This window comes from Hippocampus bargibanti, linkage group LG02, assembly GCF_051943395.1.
Source record: "Hippocampus bargibanti isolate YZ-2025 linkage group LG02, ASM5194339v1, whole genome shotgun sequence".
NCBI lineage: Eukaryota > Metazoa > Chordata > Actinopteri > Syngnathiformes > Syngnathidae > Hippocampus > Hippocampus bargibanti.
In genome coordinates, this window is record NC_142735.1 from 16136531 (window position 1) to 16154234 (window position 17704).

Here is a 17704-nt window from a genome sequence, read left to right on the forward strand (position 1 = left end):
GTTCCTAAGCAGTGCTGGAGACACACTCACACTTTCCAAAAGAGACAGAAAAGACAGAAATATGTTCATGTGTATGTTAAGCGGAAACGACAGGGACTCAGACAGGATGGTGAAACTGTCCCTGCAAGACACTTGGCAGAGAAATTGGATGCATTCGCTGGCAGCCCTCTTTGAATTGAATCAAGCACTAAAAACAGCAATTGCACAGGTATACAGATTCTTCATCTCACCCTCCCAAAACAATTGGAGTACAAACTATGCAAAGTGAAACGCACAAAAACTCCAGTTACCGTATTTATTTATTTTTGTTTTCTTCAGGAAACACATTTCAAAGGAAATTATATATTTAGCTCGATGAAAATCACTAGCTTGTACACTCACAATTTATAGCTGCGATGATTCTTGGTGTCCGATTTCCGAAGATTTCTACCAAAGATTTGCTGTTTGTATGTGTGTGTGTGTGTGTGTGTGTGTGTGTGCGTGTGTGCGTGTGTGCATGCATATATCTGCGATAATGTGTGGAGAGAGAAGAAGCGCCTGACCTATCCAGTATCTGCTCAGTCAGACTCACACGAACAATGACAGATACTAACATAATCCTTTCGTTTTCTCCTGTGGGGTCTCTCCGGAAAGCTCAGAAAGTCGACCTAAGTGTCTTTAACTTCAGACACTTAATGAGATTTTTAATTGGTGACCTTTGGAGAATGGTTTCTTGCCACTACATCTGAGAGCACTAATAAGACCCATCATAACATTCAATACTCCCATCAGGATGTTTCGTGATTGCTTTTCAAAGACTTACAGTAAATCAAAAGCTCAACTGACCAGTTGCTTGATATGAGTGAAAGACAGAAATGGGCCAGGCTGACACGGGAGGTGACCTAAATGAGAACTCTTACCGCGGTGAGATATCACAGCCTTGCTGCATGAAAGCCCCCAGGGAGAACCAAAGAGAGTTGAAGATGCCAAACTCATTTGTCTGCTCCAGACTTTGCTGGTTTGTGTTTGTCTGTGCTGTTGTTTGGCTCTGCTGCAATCCATTGGAGGCTGCCGCTTGAGTCGGGCTCTGTGGCTCTCCTCCTTCCTCATAGTCGTCTCCGTGCCACTCATATGGGCTGAAGCGACTGACGAGGAACAGCACCACGCTAACGCCGATGTAGGCAAACACGATGCACATCCAGATCTCATAAGCCAAGGGGTCGAGGAAGGAGAATACTCCGGGTTTGGATTTAGTGGGTTTTTTGATCATGATGGAGATACCCAGTGACATGAAGGGCTTGGAGAAGTCGATAACTTCCTCTCGGACGAGGGTGATGGTCAAGGGAGCCACCGCCACGTCTGCTTTCTGAGGAAAGAGGAATTGAATGACAAGAAGATTCACAAGTGGGTTGCAGAAAAGCGACTTTCCAAACCAAGCCACTTTTCATGCATTATTCTGGGTGAAATAATTGTGATTGAAAATCTCTCATCCACTGTTTAAAACAGCTTGTACAGTCCAATTTCATTTCAATAAAATAATTCTGTTGGGTCAAGATCCTAAAATAAGGGAGTTTTTTTCTATTTTTTCCGCATTTTGAAATGTTTATGACTTTTGTTAGTTTCAGGTTATACAATATCAATAACTTCAAGGAGTTTTTGTTTGTTGAAAAGTAGAATATCAACAGTTTTGATGGTCAGTGCAGTATTCAATTTCATTTCAAGACATGATACTAGCAACTCTTCCCCTTATTATAACTTGGAAAAGACGAAACCCCATGCAAAGCAGTTTACTCACCCCATAAACAAGTTCTCCAACCATCCCATTCCACATTTTGGTATCAGGATCTCTGGCTCCGTACTTGCCATCCGAAACAATCTTCAGTTTGTACTGGTAGCCGACATGTTTGGCTATTTCTGCAGCCAGCTCAACAATGTAGCCCTCATATTTATCATTCCCAACAAGCTGCTCGTGTTTCTTCTTAAGCATCACATAAGGAGATTCCTGATAAATATAGAGCATAAAAAACAATTCAATGATGGAATGACTGTATTAAAAAATAAATAATAAAAACCTTCCCAAAGAAAAAGTCTGTAGACATGGCTAATAGCAGTGTCTGAAAGTCATGGCAAAAAGTTTGCGGTGTCATGATCTGGTTGGGGACCGACGGGTGGTGCTGTCGGCCCCGCCTGTACCTGCACAGGTGCTGGTCGTCTTCATCAATGGTGGACTGCCACGTTTGGATTGTCGACCAACAGGTAGCGCTGTCAGCCCTGCCTGCTGCCTCGCAGGTGCTGGTCGTTCCCAAATCAGTGACACTCAAAAGGACTCCTGGCACGACCATTCACTGTCGGGTCATTGTTGTATGCTTTGTATGCAATTGTATGCATTGTGCATTGTGTATGCACTGTATGCTGTGCATGTGTTTGTTTCACCTTGGCGGACTTTTAATCTTGGTTTTAGATTTTGTTCCTGTTGACTTTATTTTAATACAATTTCTCAAATACAACCTGCTGCTCCCTCCAGCCTGCTTTTTGAGATCCGCAACCACCATCGCCACCTTGCAAACCGTGACAGAATGATCCGACCAACCATCGGATCCCGCATGTACAACGGACCAGTCTAATTTCCACCCTGTGCCTGGCAGTGCAACGTCCACGTTAGCCCACGCCTCGTCAAGTTTAAATTGCGTCACTCGACGAGCCGTAACGTCCACGTCAACGTCCGGCCGAGACCTCCTTCCAGGTGGCCGTCCAGGGTGACACTGGGTGTCTGGCAGTGCATGCCCACGTCCAGCCACGCTGTCATCGTGCATATTGAATTGAGTTGTATCCACGACGCGCGGTGCAACGTCCGCGTTCACATCAGTCCGAGACCCCACTCACCGCTGGATCCCAGAGCTGCTATGGACCGGCCTCGTTTCCCCAGTGGCGTCCACGTTAGCCCACGCCGCGTCAAGTTTGATTTGAGTCACTCGACGAGCCGTAACGTCCACGCCAACGTCACGTGAACGTTTGATATGGATCGCACTCACACCCACGACGATCCATGCTGCATCCACGTCCACTTCAGGCCAAGTCCTGTTCCCATCAGGCCACCGCCCATCATATGCTGGCGAGGCAACGGTTGCCGTCTCCACCATTGTTCCCTGGCGAGTTGGACCTTTTGGGAGACTGTTGGGACTTCTGGAAGCAGTCCCTTGAAGGGGGGGTACTTTCATAATCTGGTTGGCGACCAACGGGTGGCGCTGTCGGCCCCGCCTGCACCTGCACAGGTGCTGGTCGTCTTCATCAGTGGCGGACTGCCACGTTCGGATTAGCGACCAACGGGTAGCGCTGTCAGCCCTGCCTGTTGCCTCGCAGGTGCTGGTCGTTCCCAATCAGTGACACTCAAATGGACTCCCGGCACGACCATTCGCTGTCGGATCATTGTTGTATGCTTTGTATGCAATTGTATGCATTGTGTGTATGCATTGTATGTGTATGCATTTTATGCTGTGCATGCATTGTATGCTGTGCATGTGTTTGTTTCACCTTGGCGGACTTTTAATCTTGGTTTTCTTTTGATCCTTTGCATTTTTTCTGTTCAAATGATTTTAACGTTTTAGATTTTGTTCCTGTTGACTTTCTTTTCATACAATTTCTCAAATACAACCTGCTGCTCCCTCCTGCCTGCTTTTTGGGATACGCAACCGCCATCGCCACCTTGCAAACCGTGACAAGCGGACACCAGGGCAGGCAACTCTGAAAAGTTGCCTGCCCCGCCATGAAGTTGCCTGCCTCATTTTTCACAACTTGAAACACAATAAGACGACTAATCGCCCAAAAAAAGTTGCGAAGTATAAATGATTTTTTTAAATTAAGGAAGTGCCTACCACAAATGCTCCCTTGCTTAATTTCTGGTAAATATCCCTTGCTGAGTATGCAAATTGCTTTATCTTAAAACATATTAATTGACAAATTGATTGTGAATTATTATTGTTAATTGATATAAAATTAATGGTGTTCCGATGGTCATCGAACTCACGATGCAGAGGTACGGGTCTGATTCCAGCTCCGGCCTTCCGATGAGGACTTTGCATGTATCTCCTGTGTCTGTGTGGGTTTTCTCCGGGTCCTACGGTTTTCTTCCACATTCCAAAAACATTCGTGACAGGCTCACTGAATACTCTAGCACGCCCCACAACCCTTGTAAACCCTTGTAAAGCAATACAGAAAATGAATGGATGGATGCCATAAAGGTTTTATCAGAATAAAGCTGAGGTCATTTGAAGCAAAATAGATCTGAAATCTTGCCATATGGAAAGGCGTAATAATGAGATAAAAATGCATTTGTTGCGCTGCAAGAATTGGAAGCAACATTAATTAAATGCGGCCCGGTAGTCGAGTGGTTAGCACACCGGCTTCACAGTGCAGAGGTCGCCAGTTCGCGTCACGGTCCGGCCTCCCTGTGTGGAGTTTGCATGTTCTCCCCGGGCCCGCGTGGGTTTTCTCCGGGTCCTCCGGTTTCCTCCCACACTCCAAAAGCATGCATGGCAGGCAGATTGACCACTCCAAATTGTCCCTTGGTGTGAGTGTGAGAGTGACTGTTGTACGTCTTTTGCGATTGGATGGCAACCAATTCAGGGTGTCCCCTGCCTCATGCCCAAAGACAGCTGAGATAGGCTCGAGCACCCCCCGCAACCCTATTGAGGAATAAGTGGTACGGAAAATGGATGGATGGATGCATTTGTCGCCCTGCAAGAACTGGAAGCGACATTAATTAAATGAGATGACATCATGTTAATTGTGCTGTATCCTTGAAAGGTATGGTGTGTAATTCAAATGCAAATGCTTATGAGTGCAATGACAGAAAAGACTTGAGGTCGGTAAGGAAGCAGAGGAAGACAATATAGATTATCAGACTTGGACTTTGAGAAACGGATGAGAGTGTGAGCAAGTGTGTGTCTGTGTTGCCAGGCTGACCTCTGTTCCAATATCTGTCTGTAACAGTAATTACTGTATGTCACAATCACAGTTGTGCACCATGCACCGATTGGCTGCCGTGAGATGTTATTCCTGCTTCTGCACCTGGGGCCTCACTTCGCTCTTCCACAAAAATGTATTTAATGTAGATTTCTAGGTATGAGGTGAATTGTCCATGATGACTGGCATGTCCATAAGTTTTTTTTAAATTGTTAGGGAAGGCAATACATCTCCTCCTTTGTCACTATTCTCAGGTTCCTTTGCAAGGGTGATCATTACTAGCCTACTAGTGAAATATCAGAACCTAAAGGAGATAATAAAGCAGGGAACAGTGTCATGTGTTTGAAAGGATGGACAACGCACTCCTGAGATTCGATCCATACACACACATACATCATTGTTGGCTATATTTTGCAAGGTGTGCTGTTGCCTAATCATCTAGGCAGTGTAAGTGTGCCTTCTGCTATTTAAATTGAATGTATTATTATTATTATTATTATTTTTATTATTATTATTATTATTATTGTTTAAGATCATGTCTGGGACAAAATTGGTGGTATTTCTGGGTGCAAGCAAATTTATGAAGACGCCAGTCTGCGTCGATCCTCCAGATCTCCTGGTCACAGCCTGTTTCCACTGGCCGCAAACGCCCGCATTGTAGTCAGCCACGAAGTTGCACCTGCATGGTGGTGGAACAGCAAGCTGCCTCAGGCAACAGCTCAGCCAACAAAAAAGTTAAAAGGTGTAAGAGCTCTGTACTACAACCTCCCATGCTTAATACATATTAACATCAAGTATCTTCTCGTTGGTTCTGAGGCTGAGAACGAATTTCTCCTTTGAGAAAAGGGGACACAAGTAGATGATGTTCGAGGAAGTTGTTTCGGGTCTGTATTCTTGAGTGACAACAATCTTCTTGATGCTCGAAGGAAGTTTTTGACTTTGACTTTTTGTAGTTATCCATTGACAAAAGGAACAGACAGAACCATTGTTGAGTGTGTCAAATATTGACGTAAATTAGTTCCTTCCCCGCATGTAAGATAATGGGAACACTTTAAATTTAACATTTTAACCTTTTTAACATTTTTGGAATACATTTGTTCAACTGCCACCTAAAACAACAAAGCATCTTTGGAATATGCTTCTGTTTTTCCAGTTAACTCATAGCTTTCCACACCTGCCATACATCACAACTTCATTCTGTCTAAAAGTCTCTTCTGGGAAAGTCTTTTGTTGTAATCCTTCAACCCATCAACCTTCACAGCAGAGATTAGCGACACACAAGCTTCTTCATTCGACCACGAGCGCCCTGCAGAATATCTGATTGCAGCAATCTTGCTTCTTCCTTAGAAAATGGAAGGCGACCGCCATTCCAAGTCCTGGAATATTACATGTGCCGATGTATGGTGATTTAAAAAAATATACACACTTGAAATATACCAGCGGCCCGGTAGTCGAGTGGTTAGCACACCGGCTTCACAGTGCAGAGGTCGCCGGTTTGTGGAGCCTCTCTCTGTGGAGTTTGCATGTTCTCCCTGGGCCCGCATGAGTTTTCTCCGGGTTCTCCGGTTTCCTCCCACATTCCAAAAACATGCATGGCAGGCAGATTGAACACTCCAAATTGATTGTCCCAAAGTGTGAGTGTGAGAGTGATTGTTGTACGTCTTTGTGTGCCCTGCGATTGGCTGGCAACCAATTCAGGGTGTTCCCCGCCTCGTGCCCGAAGACAGCTGGGATAGGCTCCAGCAACCCCCGCCAACCTAATGAGGAATAAGCGGTACGGAAAATGGATGGATGGATGAAGCAGTAAAGTGAGTCCTGGGAATGAACTGTTCGCTTTTTTAGACAATAAATGTACTTCTTTAATATAGCTTCTACACAAGGCAGCATATGAGACAACCCTGTGCCTGCATAGTTAAAATTGCATCTTGGTTGCTGTAGATGTATAAATGTTTTTTTGTGTATGTGCACGCATGCGTGTGTGTGTGTGTGTGTGTGTGTGTGTGTGTGTGTGTGTGTGTGCATATGACACAGCAGTTTTCAGCAAAGCTCTGAAATTTTGAGGAGATAATAGAGACATCCCTACAGCTCTATACACAAACCCAAACTACAATAAAGATACAGGTGTAATACGGGGGTAAAAGAAAACTCCACCAACCCGCGTTGAATGAGCAGATTGAATTCTAAAATTTGAGCATGCATGTCAAAACAGATCAGAGAGTTTGGACAATCGCTGGCATCCAGATTGGGTAACGACCTGAAATCTTTGCGCGACTGATTCAGCCCGTTACTGGAAGCTTTTCTTTGTATGTTCTAGTTCCATTTGACACGCACTCACCAAGATTGTTGTGACAATGTATGTTCGGTTCTGAAGTCCATATGTGTCATTGCTGCCTCTCACGAAGCTTGCAGTAGTCACATATTTTTCATCTTCATTCCAGTAGCCAACCTATGAAGGGGATTACAATCTTAAATGATTGAACAGCCGGTTCCTGTAATAATCCTCAGGATTTGAAACTTGCAGAATTAGACGTGGATCCAAAATAAAGGCCCATATTAAATCCGAATACATATTTGCTCACCTTTTTGGGTCCTGATGGAGCCAGTTCCATCACACTAACTGTGTAGTTGGTCCTGCGGCCTTTCTCATTGAACTGAATGTGACCAGTCAATCCATCAATCCGGACCTGAGTTTGAGAGTCAGCAATTGTATCAAGGAAGAAACACAAGCTACCCAAAAGCCATTTGTCCATGTCACGAAAATGCTTTCGCTTACTGGCGTCTGTCCAAGACATCGGCGTCTGTCTGCCTCCCTACGGAGGTGAATGACAGACGTGTGTGTGTGTCCGTGTTCTGTGCAGTGTTTGTCTTGGCGGCATGATGGAGTTAATTGAGCGAACACAACTTCGTTCCACAGACTATCCCTAGGCAGATGGCTAGATTGACACTGAGTGGGCCTGTGCACAGCCGTTCTGCAGACAGAGCCTCAGGCTGCCCGCGTACACGCATGCTATTACATTATATGTTTGACCTGGCATCAAGTCTTTTTCCAGAGAAAATTAAGAATTTCATTCAAATGACATTTTTAGTCATTTGATAAGAGCGCATGATCGCGTGTATGTCTGTGCGTGTCTGAGTAAAAAGTCTAACACGAGTCCACTGTTTTCATTTTCGTTGCCAAATATTACATGTCTCAACTCAATTGCTATTGTCATCTTCCATGACGATCACGGCTGAGTGTTACTGCCTCCAGATATTGTTTACCAGCCCCCATGTCACTTTTGATACTGAGGGCTTTACTGCGACTTCACGTGAACTTTAGATGACAGAACGAGCCCTAATTTGCCCAGCCAGGCTCATCTCAACAGCAGTTACCCCATGTGTCACTCAGGAATGGCTGTATGACTCTCGATGTCCGTGTGTTGGAATGCGAGGCTTCTCTCTATGTGCACAGACCTGCTGTAAGGCTCTTTGGATGTCTATGCCTTGACCCCAGGGAGCCGGTGGGTTGGCAAGGCATTCCCCAGCGTTGCCCCTGCGTGAGATGTCTATTCTTTGTCTCCTTAAATTCTGGAATGCTGTTGACATGACTTTTACGCCATCATATGTTAAAGCACCAGTGTACTGAAAACACAGCAGAAAGGGAGACCATGTTAGTGACTTTGATAACAGTGTGAGCAGTGTTCAGAAAATCTAATACCTTGGTAGAATAATGCCAAACTCATAATGCACATCCATTTGAGCACCCACATGCATCTGCATCACACCCGTCCGTTACTTTGGATGGTTAAATCCATTGTCAGGTAATTTTATCACATTAAAATGTTAGAAATCCGATAAGATCCTGAAAAGGTTTCCTGTCATGCATTTTTACTGTTTAATGATATGTAGTTGACAGCCACAAACTGTAGGGAAGCTAACAACTCTTCTGATATTATCATTTATAATACTGAGGACATTTTAGCAACATCTGTGGACTGTATTATATCATCACTTCAATTATGGACCGCGAGCAAAGGTAAAGATCACAGTTACTTTGAGTCCACTCTTAGCCATTTTGGAATCCTTGTTGTCAAATTCCATCCACTGCTGAACAACTCTGCTAATGCTGGGCTCTGAGTTGTTGACCAGCTGGAAGCCGGTAATGTTCGCTCCACCCTTGCGCAGGTCTGTCAGGTCAATGTCCAGGAAACCCTGTGAGGGGAGGTGGACGGTCAAGGAGAGTGAGAGCCACAGGCAAGAGACGGTATGCTCACTGGCCACAATATGACCTGTACTTGCCCAATCAAATGGTGCAAGATCTGCACTAATAGGTATGACATCACAGAACATTGAATTAAATTCTGCCAGTGCAGGATTAATTATGTATTTATGGTAGAGGTACAGTCTGTTATATATGTACATTAATTAGTTTGGGGTTTACATGCAATATGGCGGTGTGCCAAATGTTTGGCTAAGCTATGACCTTGGGACGGGCATTCGACAGAATTCATGTGAATCAAATGTCACACATTGAATCAGTTTTATCTTTTCAAACTGTTTCAGTAGTCCTGAATGTAGCTCCTGTTTCAATTCCACCAATGTGGTGAAAAGAATAATGACGCTCAGAGAAAGTCTATATGGATGTATAATCCATTTATGTTGATCTGCTTTGGTGTGCATATACTGTATTAGGTTAAATGTAGACTCTGACTTCTCCCAAAGTGTAAATGTCATCTTGAATGGTTGTGTGATAAATGTGCATCAGTATTGCCTGGCGAACAGTTGAAAGTGACCCCTGACTCTCCACCAGAGTCATCTGGGTTGGATTCCACCCTCGTGAGGATAAGAATAATGGTTGGATGTTCTCTTTGGGACATTCATATAAATGTGTTTCATATATATTTATATATCTAAATTTGGGGCGGCCCGGTAGTTGAGTGGTTAGCACACCGGCATTACAGTGCAGAGGTCGCCGGTTCGCGTCCCGGTCCGGCCTCCCTGTGTGGAGTTTGCATGTTCTCCTCGGGCCCGCATGGGTTTTCTCCGGGTCCTCCGGTTTCCTCCCACACTCCAAAAACATGCATGGCAGGCAGATTGACCACTCCAAATTTTCCCTAGGTGTGAGTGTGAGAGTGACTGTTGTATGTCTTTGTGTGCCCTGCGATTGGCTGGCAACCAATTCAGGGTGTCCCCCGCCTCGTGCCCGAAGACAGCTGAGATAGGCTCCAGCAACCCCCGCAACCCTAATGAGGAATAAGCGGTACGGAAAATGAGATGAGATATCTAAATTTGTTGGAATATGTTTTCTCAATACACTGGATAAGACGTACACACACTCCTTCGTATTTGAAACACATTGGCTTTATGAACGACATGACTGTTCCTGTTCGTGGTATCATTACAAAACCTTGTTTCATTTACAATTGACTGGCAAATATGCAGCATAAAGTAATTGAAATGGATGGACATTTATATAGAATTTAAACATAAATCTTGACAATTAGGTTTAAATGTTTCTGTGAAATGTACATCTTTGTGTGGTGCACATCACCTCTGCTCACACGTGCAACCAAACTTAAAGGACAACCGACGTCACTTTTTTGTTTCCTAACTGACATCAGAAAAACGTTTCATAGCATCTAAAATACCCAAAACACGCAGTATGATATTTTTGTCAAAAATGACTTAAAGTGTCTAAAACGTCATTCAATTTGAAACCGAAAGTGGCCAGTTTCAGAAGGTCCGCCCCCATGTTCGTGGTGTCACGGCAAGACGTCTTGCCTTGCTCGAGAATCAAAACAATGGCTTCAGAGTCAGAGAATATGCTTTCTTGTTACTCATCCAGTTCTGAATATTATTCAAATAGTTCTGAAGAAGAAAGCATACATGTTTGCAATCGATTAAAGAATTTATTCTGTGTCATTTTGAGGCATCAGGGGTGGGAAATGTCACACCCAAAAAAGGCAGAAAATGGCGACAAAGCCGTGTAAGGAATTAATCAGCCCGTTTCCACAGGCTGATTAATTCCTGACATGGAGCTTTGTCGCCCTCTTCTGCCTCTTTTTGGTCCTACATGACGTTTTCAGACCAAAGTACAGCAAAAGGCATTGACGTGATGGAAGGACTGCTACAATGTGTCCTTTTTTTGGTTCCTTCAGTGACGTAGGGTGAGGACTCGTCACCAACTCAAAAACAAGACTTCCGGAATATTCAGCGCGAGTCTTAAAACATAAAATATAGCTATATGCGGTGGAATCTTTGTAAAATACGCTCAGTAGAAGTCATTTGAAGTCATTTTACAAATTATGGACACAACTTGTCCGGGGACGTCGGTTGTCCTTTAAGAGTCACTGGCGAAATAGATGAGCAACTCAAATGCAATGCAACTAAGCTAGTTGTTTGTCTGATAAAGCTAAAACGGTAAACTAGAAGATGGAGATGAATATTGAAAAACCTCATTATGTCATAGTGATCATTAATTATGAAGAGCATCCTGAAAATGACACGCATCACTTTTGCAACTCAAACACAAACTCGTGTAAGACACTCACTGTCTCTCCACGGGGACAAAAGTAGTGAGAAAAGAAACCCAAGTCGTCAAGTAAGTCGAGTGCAGAAGACTTTTAATGAAGCATACATTACGGGCCACCGTACACAAAAAGCAAGGAACGTCTTTAGTCAGAACATAAAGGGCTTGGGTGTAACATTCCGTGCAACGTGTGTGTCCCTTTAATGTGAATAAAGATATTTTGATAAAAGAGAAAAAGCAAAGCAACATGCTTGTCAGGAAGTGGCAGACAGTTGATTGAGTGGGAAGTCCATGCGAGAAGACCTTTGATGCTTCTCTGGATTGTGTGACGGAGAAGCTCACCATCTTCCTTCCATGCTCTGATTTCTTTGTTTGAATATCAGCAAAGATTTCTTTGGCGTTCTGTATCGCATGGCCACATGCCAAAGGGAACCCCTTCCAAGTTTGGATAATAAATAACAATTGATCATTATCTTAAAGCCAGTCGACCGGGCTGACTGAGTCGCTTTATGCGCTACTGTTTTCAAGAACTAGTGAAGGTTGGCATGGCAACAGCTGAAACATGAAAGCCAGTTCATGCTTCAGCAGAAGCAAATGTCACCACCTGCTCCACCAGTATGATTCTGCCAGGTGCACTTTAACGGAGAATATTTGGGAAACTTGGTCAGACGAAAAATGAGTGGCAAGTCTATATTCGGAACATGGCTGCATTACTATTTTGTATTTGAAAAAGCATTGATCCAAAAATAAATAAATAAATAAATAAATAAATAAATATAAGTAATTGCCAAATATTAATATTTGTCATTGTAAATCAGTCAAAGTGTATTTTGTCTTTATTGCATCAATTGTCAATTCAATTATAAAAAGTAGTGTGAGCATTTTAATGGACTGCAAAGGAAAATGAGTTTACCATTTGTATGCACATTAAAAAATAAAATAAAATAATAAAAATGTCCAAGCGTTATCGCCTAAAATGACCTCATGCTTTTGGGGCAGACACACAAGATTGAGTTGAAGATATGCTGATATGACTATAATGTCAATTATTCTCTTCTTCTGCGTCACTGAGTGAATGTGAAGAATTCTGTAGAGTGACCCGCGGAGAATTTGCAGAAAATGGGAGCAGTCAAATTGAACTAGCGGATCAATCTTACACGACAATGACTGTCTGACCTTTGTCACTGTGGATCTGCTCATAGTGTCTCGGGATGTCACTTCATATGGCTAAATCGTTTGGAATTTCTATTTAATAGTGACAATCTGAAACACATTTCAGGGCTGAGCTTTATTTTCTCAGAGAAATTTTGTTCCATTAATGCTTTGTATCTTGTGACAAATGCTGCAAAGGGTAAAGAAACAATCTGCATTGTACATGTTTTATTTCGATATACACTGCAGACCTGTGGTTTGTTGACATTAAATTATCATCTCCATTTAGGTTTAACATTCCAAACTGCAGATATTGATTGTAGCCCTTTGTGATAAGATGACTTTCGACAGGGGAGTCAGAGTCATTGAGGTCTGCAGGCCACAGTCCTCCTAATTTGATTTATTTAATGGTAGTGTATCTGTGGCTTCATATATGATTCCTTATCGTAATGACACAAATTGTACGTATTGCATCCTTTCCCATGAACATTCAATTCATTGTGGAAAGCAGAAGAAAATGAATGCTTACCAGGTTTGCCAATATGTAGTGGTAACTCTTTGCATTCTTGCCTTGCTCGACAATCTGAAAATAGAAAAAGATGAATGTAGGATACAATTGTCCTAGACACAACAATGTGCTGTGTGTGTTTGATATATATATATATATATATATATATATATATATATATATATATATATATATATATATATATATATATATATATATATATATATATATATATATATATATATATATATATATATATATATATATATATATATATATATATATATATATATATATAGAGAGAGAGAGAGAGAGAGAGAGAGAGAGAGAGAGAGAGAGAGAGAGAGCACAAGAGAGAGAGAGTGTGCAAAAGATAGCAAGAGAGAGAGAGAGAGAGAGAGAGATAGAGCACAAGAGAGAGTGGGAGAGAGAGAGAGAGAGAGAGAGAGAGAGAGAGAGAGAGAGAGAGAGAGAGAGAGAGAGAGAGAGAGAGAGAGAGAGAGAAAGCAAGTCTCCTGGTCTCCTGTTCTCCTGTTCCTAGACAAATGTCCTTGACAGTCAAGCTATTGCACAAAATGAGACAATAGGCCAACTTTCAAAATTGGGCTTTGGTACCGCTAAATATTTCGGATATCCAAAAGTGGATCTGTGAGCACCACACTTTAACGTAACAATTGGGCTAATTTAGAAAGAAACCATGTCACCATATAACATACTCCATCTCACATGTCCATCTCACTCTTTGGAGGACCACAAAATACTCAAATGTGTGCAAATATCCTGTGCAGTGTTATAACGCCAAACAAGCCTTTTTTTTTTAAACAATGTGTCACTGAAGGCTTATATTTGATGTTTGTCAGATATGATGTAAATAATTGAGAGCAAAATTAGTGAAAAAACCATCACAATCTAAAAAAAACTAATGCCAATCAAAACACCCCAAAATGTATAATATTCATTCCTCATTGCCATGGCAGCGCACAATATAATGACTTTCTTGCCCTTACCGCTGACCAGTCAGTCCACCCCCAAGGGTCATGCCAGATGGAGTAACACGTCAAGAGGTGTGGAGTATAGTGCCAGCATCGATTTATTCATACATGTATTTTTGGCCCCACTTTGACTGACATTTAAATAGGCCGCCCTCTCGCCGTGCTTCTCGTTGCGGCACCTAAGGCAAGTCTCATTGCTAAATAAAGATGCCGTTTTACTGCTCGACAACCGAGTGTCAATTGTGTCAGCAGAGTATTCAGAGAATCCACATAAATACAACCTGAGCAGGCACTACTGGTCCAAAGTCATGCACCATCCAATTAGGATTTCTTACAGTGGATAAGCAGCTCATTCAAGTGTCGATGTTCAGTCAGTGTGGAGAATATTACACATTGTTGCTCCTCTTGCTGTCTCAGCTCCTCAGGGGTTAGCATTTGGTTTATGGTCTGTATATGTGTGTGTATGTGCATGAAGCATGTGTGTAAGCGTGCATAATACTGCTGCAGGTCATAGCAGAAGGTGGCATTTGCTATTAATGGTGACCCCAGCACACGGTGGGCCCTGCGGTCAAGCCTCTGGCAAGGAAAAGCAAGAGGAAGACACACACCCACTCGCACACTGACCCTAAAACATAAACACACCCGCAAGAGTGGCCTCGCAAATGCAAATGTTTGCCAAATGTCTCCCGATTAATTGCACATGCAAATTTGTGCCATTCAGACTTTAGACCCCAAGAGAAACGTCTGTGTAAGCTCTCAGTCGTACAGGAATGGTCAATCGATGAAAAGGTTTCTTCAGCCATCATCTGTACTTCTTTGAAGGTGTCGCTTCTTATCCAAGAAACTTGGTCAGCAAACTAAAGTCTTACTGGTAGTTTAGGCCCTATATATATATATATATATATAAAAATCCTTGCCTCACCCCTCATGGGTGGTGTCTGTCCCTCATTTTAGCTCGGGTCCAGGAAGCTTGAGGGTTCTGCGCAGTATCCGTGCTGTTCCCAGCACTGCGCTTTTCTGGACCGAGATATCCGATGTTCTTCCCGGGATCTGTTGCAACCACTTGTCGAGTTTGGGGGTCACTGCCCCGAGTGCTGCGACCACCACAGGCACGACTGTCACCTTTACCTTCCCGGCTCTCTCCAGCTCCTCTCTGAGCCCTTGGTATTTCTCGATTTTCTCATGTTCCTTCTTTCTGATGTTTCCATCACTCGGGACCGCTACATCCACGACAACGGCTTTTCTTTCCCCTTTATCTATAACCACGATATCTGGTTGGTTGTCCATTACCATGTTGTCAGTCTGTAATTGGAAGTCCCACAGGATCTTTGCTCATCATTCTCCACCACCTTGGGACATGTTTCCCATTTTGACCTTGGGGTTTCCAGTCCATACTCCGCACAGATGTTTTGGTAGACTATGCCAGCCACCTGGTTATGGCGCTCCATGTAGGCTTCCCCTGCCAGCATCTTACACCCTGCAGTTATGTGTTGGATTGTCTCAGGTGCCTCTTTGCACAACCGACACCTTGGGTCTTGCCTGGTGTGGTATATCCCTGCCTCGATGGCTCTGGTGTTCAGGGCCTGCTCTTGGGCAGCCAGGATGAGTGCCTCTGTGCTGTCCTTTAGGCCAGCCCTCTCTAGCCACTGATAGGACTTCTTGAGATCAGCCACTCCTGCTATGGTTCGGTGGTACATCCCGTGTAGGGGCTTTTCCTCCCATGATTGTCCCTCATCCAGCACCTCAACCTCTGTTCCCCATTGTCTGAGACATTCTCTGAGTACATCATCCGTTGGAGCCTTCTCTTTGATGTATTCATGGAGCTTGGATATTTCATCCTGGACAGTGGATCTCACACTCACTAGTCCCCGGCCTCCTTCCTTACGGCTTGTGTACAGTCTCAGGGTGCTGGACTTGGGATGGAACCCTCCATGCATAGTGAGGAGTTTTCGGGTCTTAACATCTGTGGTCTGGATCTCTTCCTTTGGCCACCTTATTATTCCTGCAGGGTATCTGATCACTGGCGGGGCATAACTGTTTATTGCCCGGGTCTTGTTCTTGCCATTGAGCTGCCTTCTGAGGACTTGCCTCACCCGCTGGAGGTATTTGGTCGTAGCCGCTTTCCTTGTTGCTAGTTCGAGGTTGCCATTGGCCTGTGGTATACCTAGGTACTTGTAGCTGTTTTCAATGTCTGCTATTGTTCCTTCAGGGAGTGAGACCCCTTCAGTGTGGACTACCTTGCCCCTCATACAGCTGTATGTCATCCATGTAGAGGAGGTGACTGATCGTAGCTCCATTTCTGAGGCGGTATCCATAGCCTGTCTTGGCGATTATCTGGCTGAGGGGGTTCAGTCCTATGCAGAACAGCAGTGGGGAGAGTGCATCACCTTGGTATATGCCACATTTGATGGACACTTGCGTTAGTGGCTTGCCATTGGCTTCAAGTGTGGTTTTCCACATCCTCATCGAGTTTGCAACGAAGGCTCTCAGGGTCCTGTTGACCTTATACAACTCCAAGCATTCAGTGATCCATGAGATTTAGCCTTGATGTTGAGAGTGGAGTGGGAGCTGTGCCTCAGCGATGGGAAGGTTGTGAATTTGGTACACATCACCAGTAGTGCTCCAAAGAATCATTGGATGTTTCGGCCTTTCATCACTAGACACCCTCATCGATGGTGGCCAGCGACAGGTTGATCACACCCGCACTTGTGTCCCATGCCCAATCAGAAGCTGGTGGGGGGGTCTTAGGTTGCTGACCTATGAGCCCAACAAGGGTCCTTCCTCTTCATCCAGATCCAGTGTCTGCTTCTTTCTGCTGCTTCAGAGAGTGACCTAACTGTGTGCCGCAGAGCCTGTCCATGGATGCCCAGGTCTTTTAGCAGTTTGATGGTGGAGGAAGCCACAAACCCTCTACATCCAACGTCAATGGGATAGACCTTGGCTTTTCATCCTCGCTGTTGCACATCCACTGCAAGTTCTGCATAGCGCAGCTTCTTGCGCTCATAGGCCTCTTCAACTGAGTTTTCCCATGGGACTGTAAGTTCTGTGATGTAGACAGCCTTGAGTGAAGGGGACCAGAGCACCAAGTCTGGTCTTAGGGTGGTGGCGGTGGCTTTTTGTATCTTCAGAATTTTTGGTTTCATTCCCTATTCTTTCTTTCTGACATTTGTTAAATGACCACTGAGGGCACCCACAGTTTGTGAGTTCTCTCCTGATATGTTTTGACCCCTTTTCTCTACCTTCAACGCTTGTTGGTATTAGTTTAGCTCTATGCAAGAGAAAGGGTCATATTCCGATGTCTTGGCTTCATAATATCTATATATATATTTTCCATCCAGTTCATTCACCACTGATGTTCTCTGTTGGGGATAAATGATGTATCTCTTCCTGGTTCTGGCTCTACGGAGTTTTATGATGAAACATCAGCGGGGACCAAAGTGGTGAACAAAAAAGACCACTTCATTCTTGGAAACATCAGAAGGACATGTCTGGTCGAAGTGGGAAAGCCAAAAGAGAAAGGGCCGCCCCTTTCACCTAGTTTTATCATACAGCAGTGATGACATCATCTCAACCAGGCCTATCAGCAACGAGGAGGGTATTACA

General features: G+C 43.9%; 1 protein-coding gene across 11 annotated transcripts in view; it reads right to left on the reverse strand.

The window, feature by feature from the left end:
• Window positions 1-17704, reverse strand: part of gria1a (glutamate receptor, ionotropic, AMPA 1a) — a 115976-nt gene that overhangs the window by 34410 nt on the left and 63862 nt on the right. For all 11 annotated transcript variants that reach the window (XR_016114164.1, XR_016114163.1, XM_088989633.1 and 8 more), the window contains 7 exons: window positions 13131-13184; window positions 8974-9132; window positions 8395-8562; window positions 7521-7625; window positions 7277-7387; window positions 1775-1981; window positions 900-1345 (listed from right to left, as the gene is read on the reverse strand). Coding sequence is in view for 9 of the 11 variants with exons in the window: in XM_088989633.1 (XP_088845759.1) it covers window positions 900-1345; window positions 1775-1981; window positions 7277-7387; window positions 7521-7625; window positions 8395-8562; window positions 8974-9132; window positions 13131-13184 (1250 nt within the window). In the remaining 2 variants the exon portion in view is untranslated. The remainder of the gene's footprint in view (window positions 1-899; window positions 1346-1774; window positions 1982-7276; window positions 7388-7520; window positions 7626-8394; window positions 8563-8973; window positions 9133-13130; window positions 13185-17704) is intronic.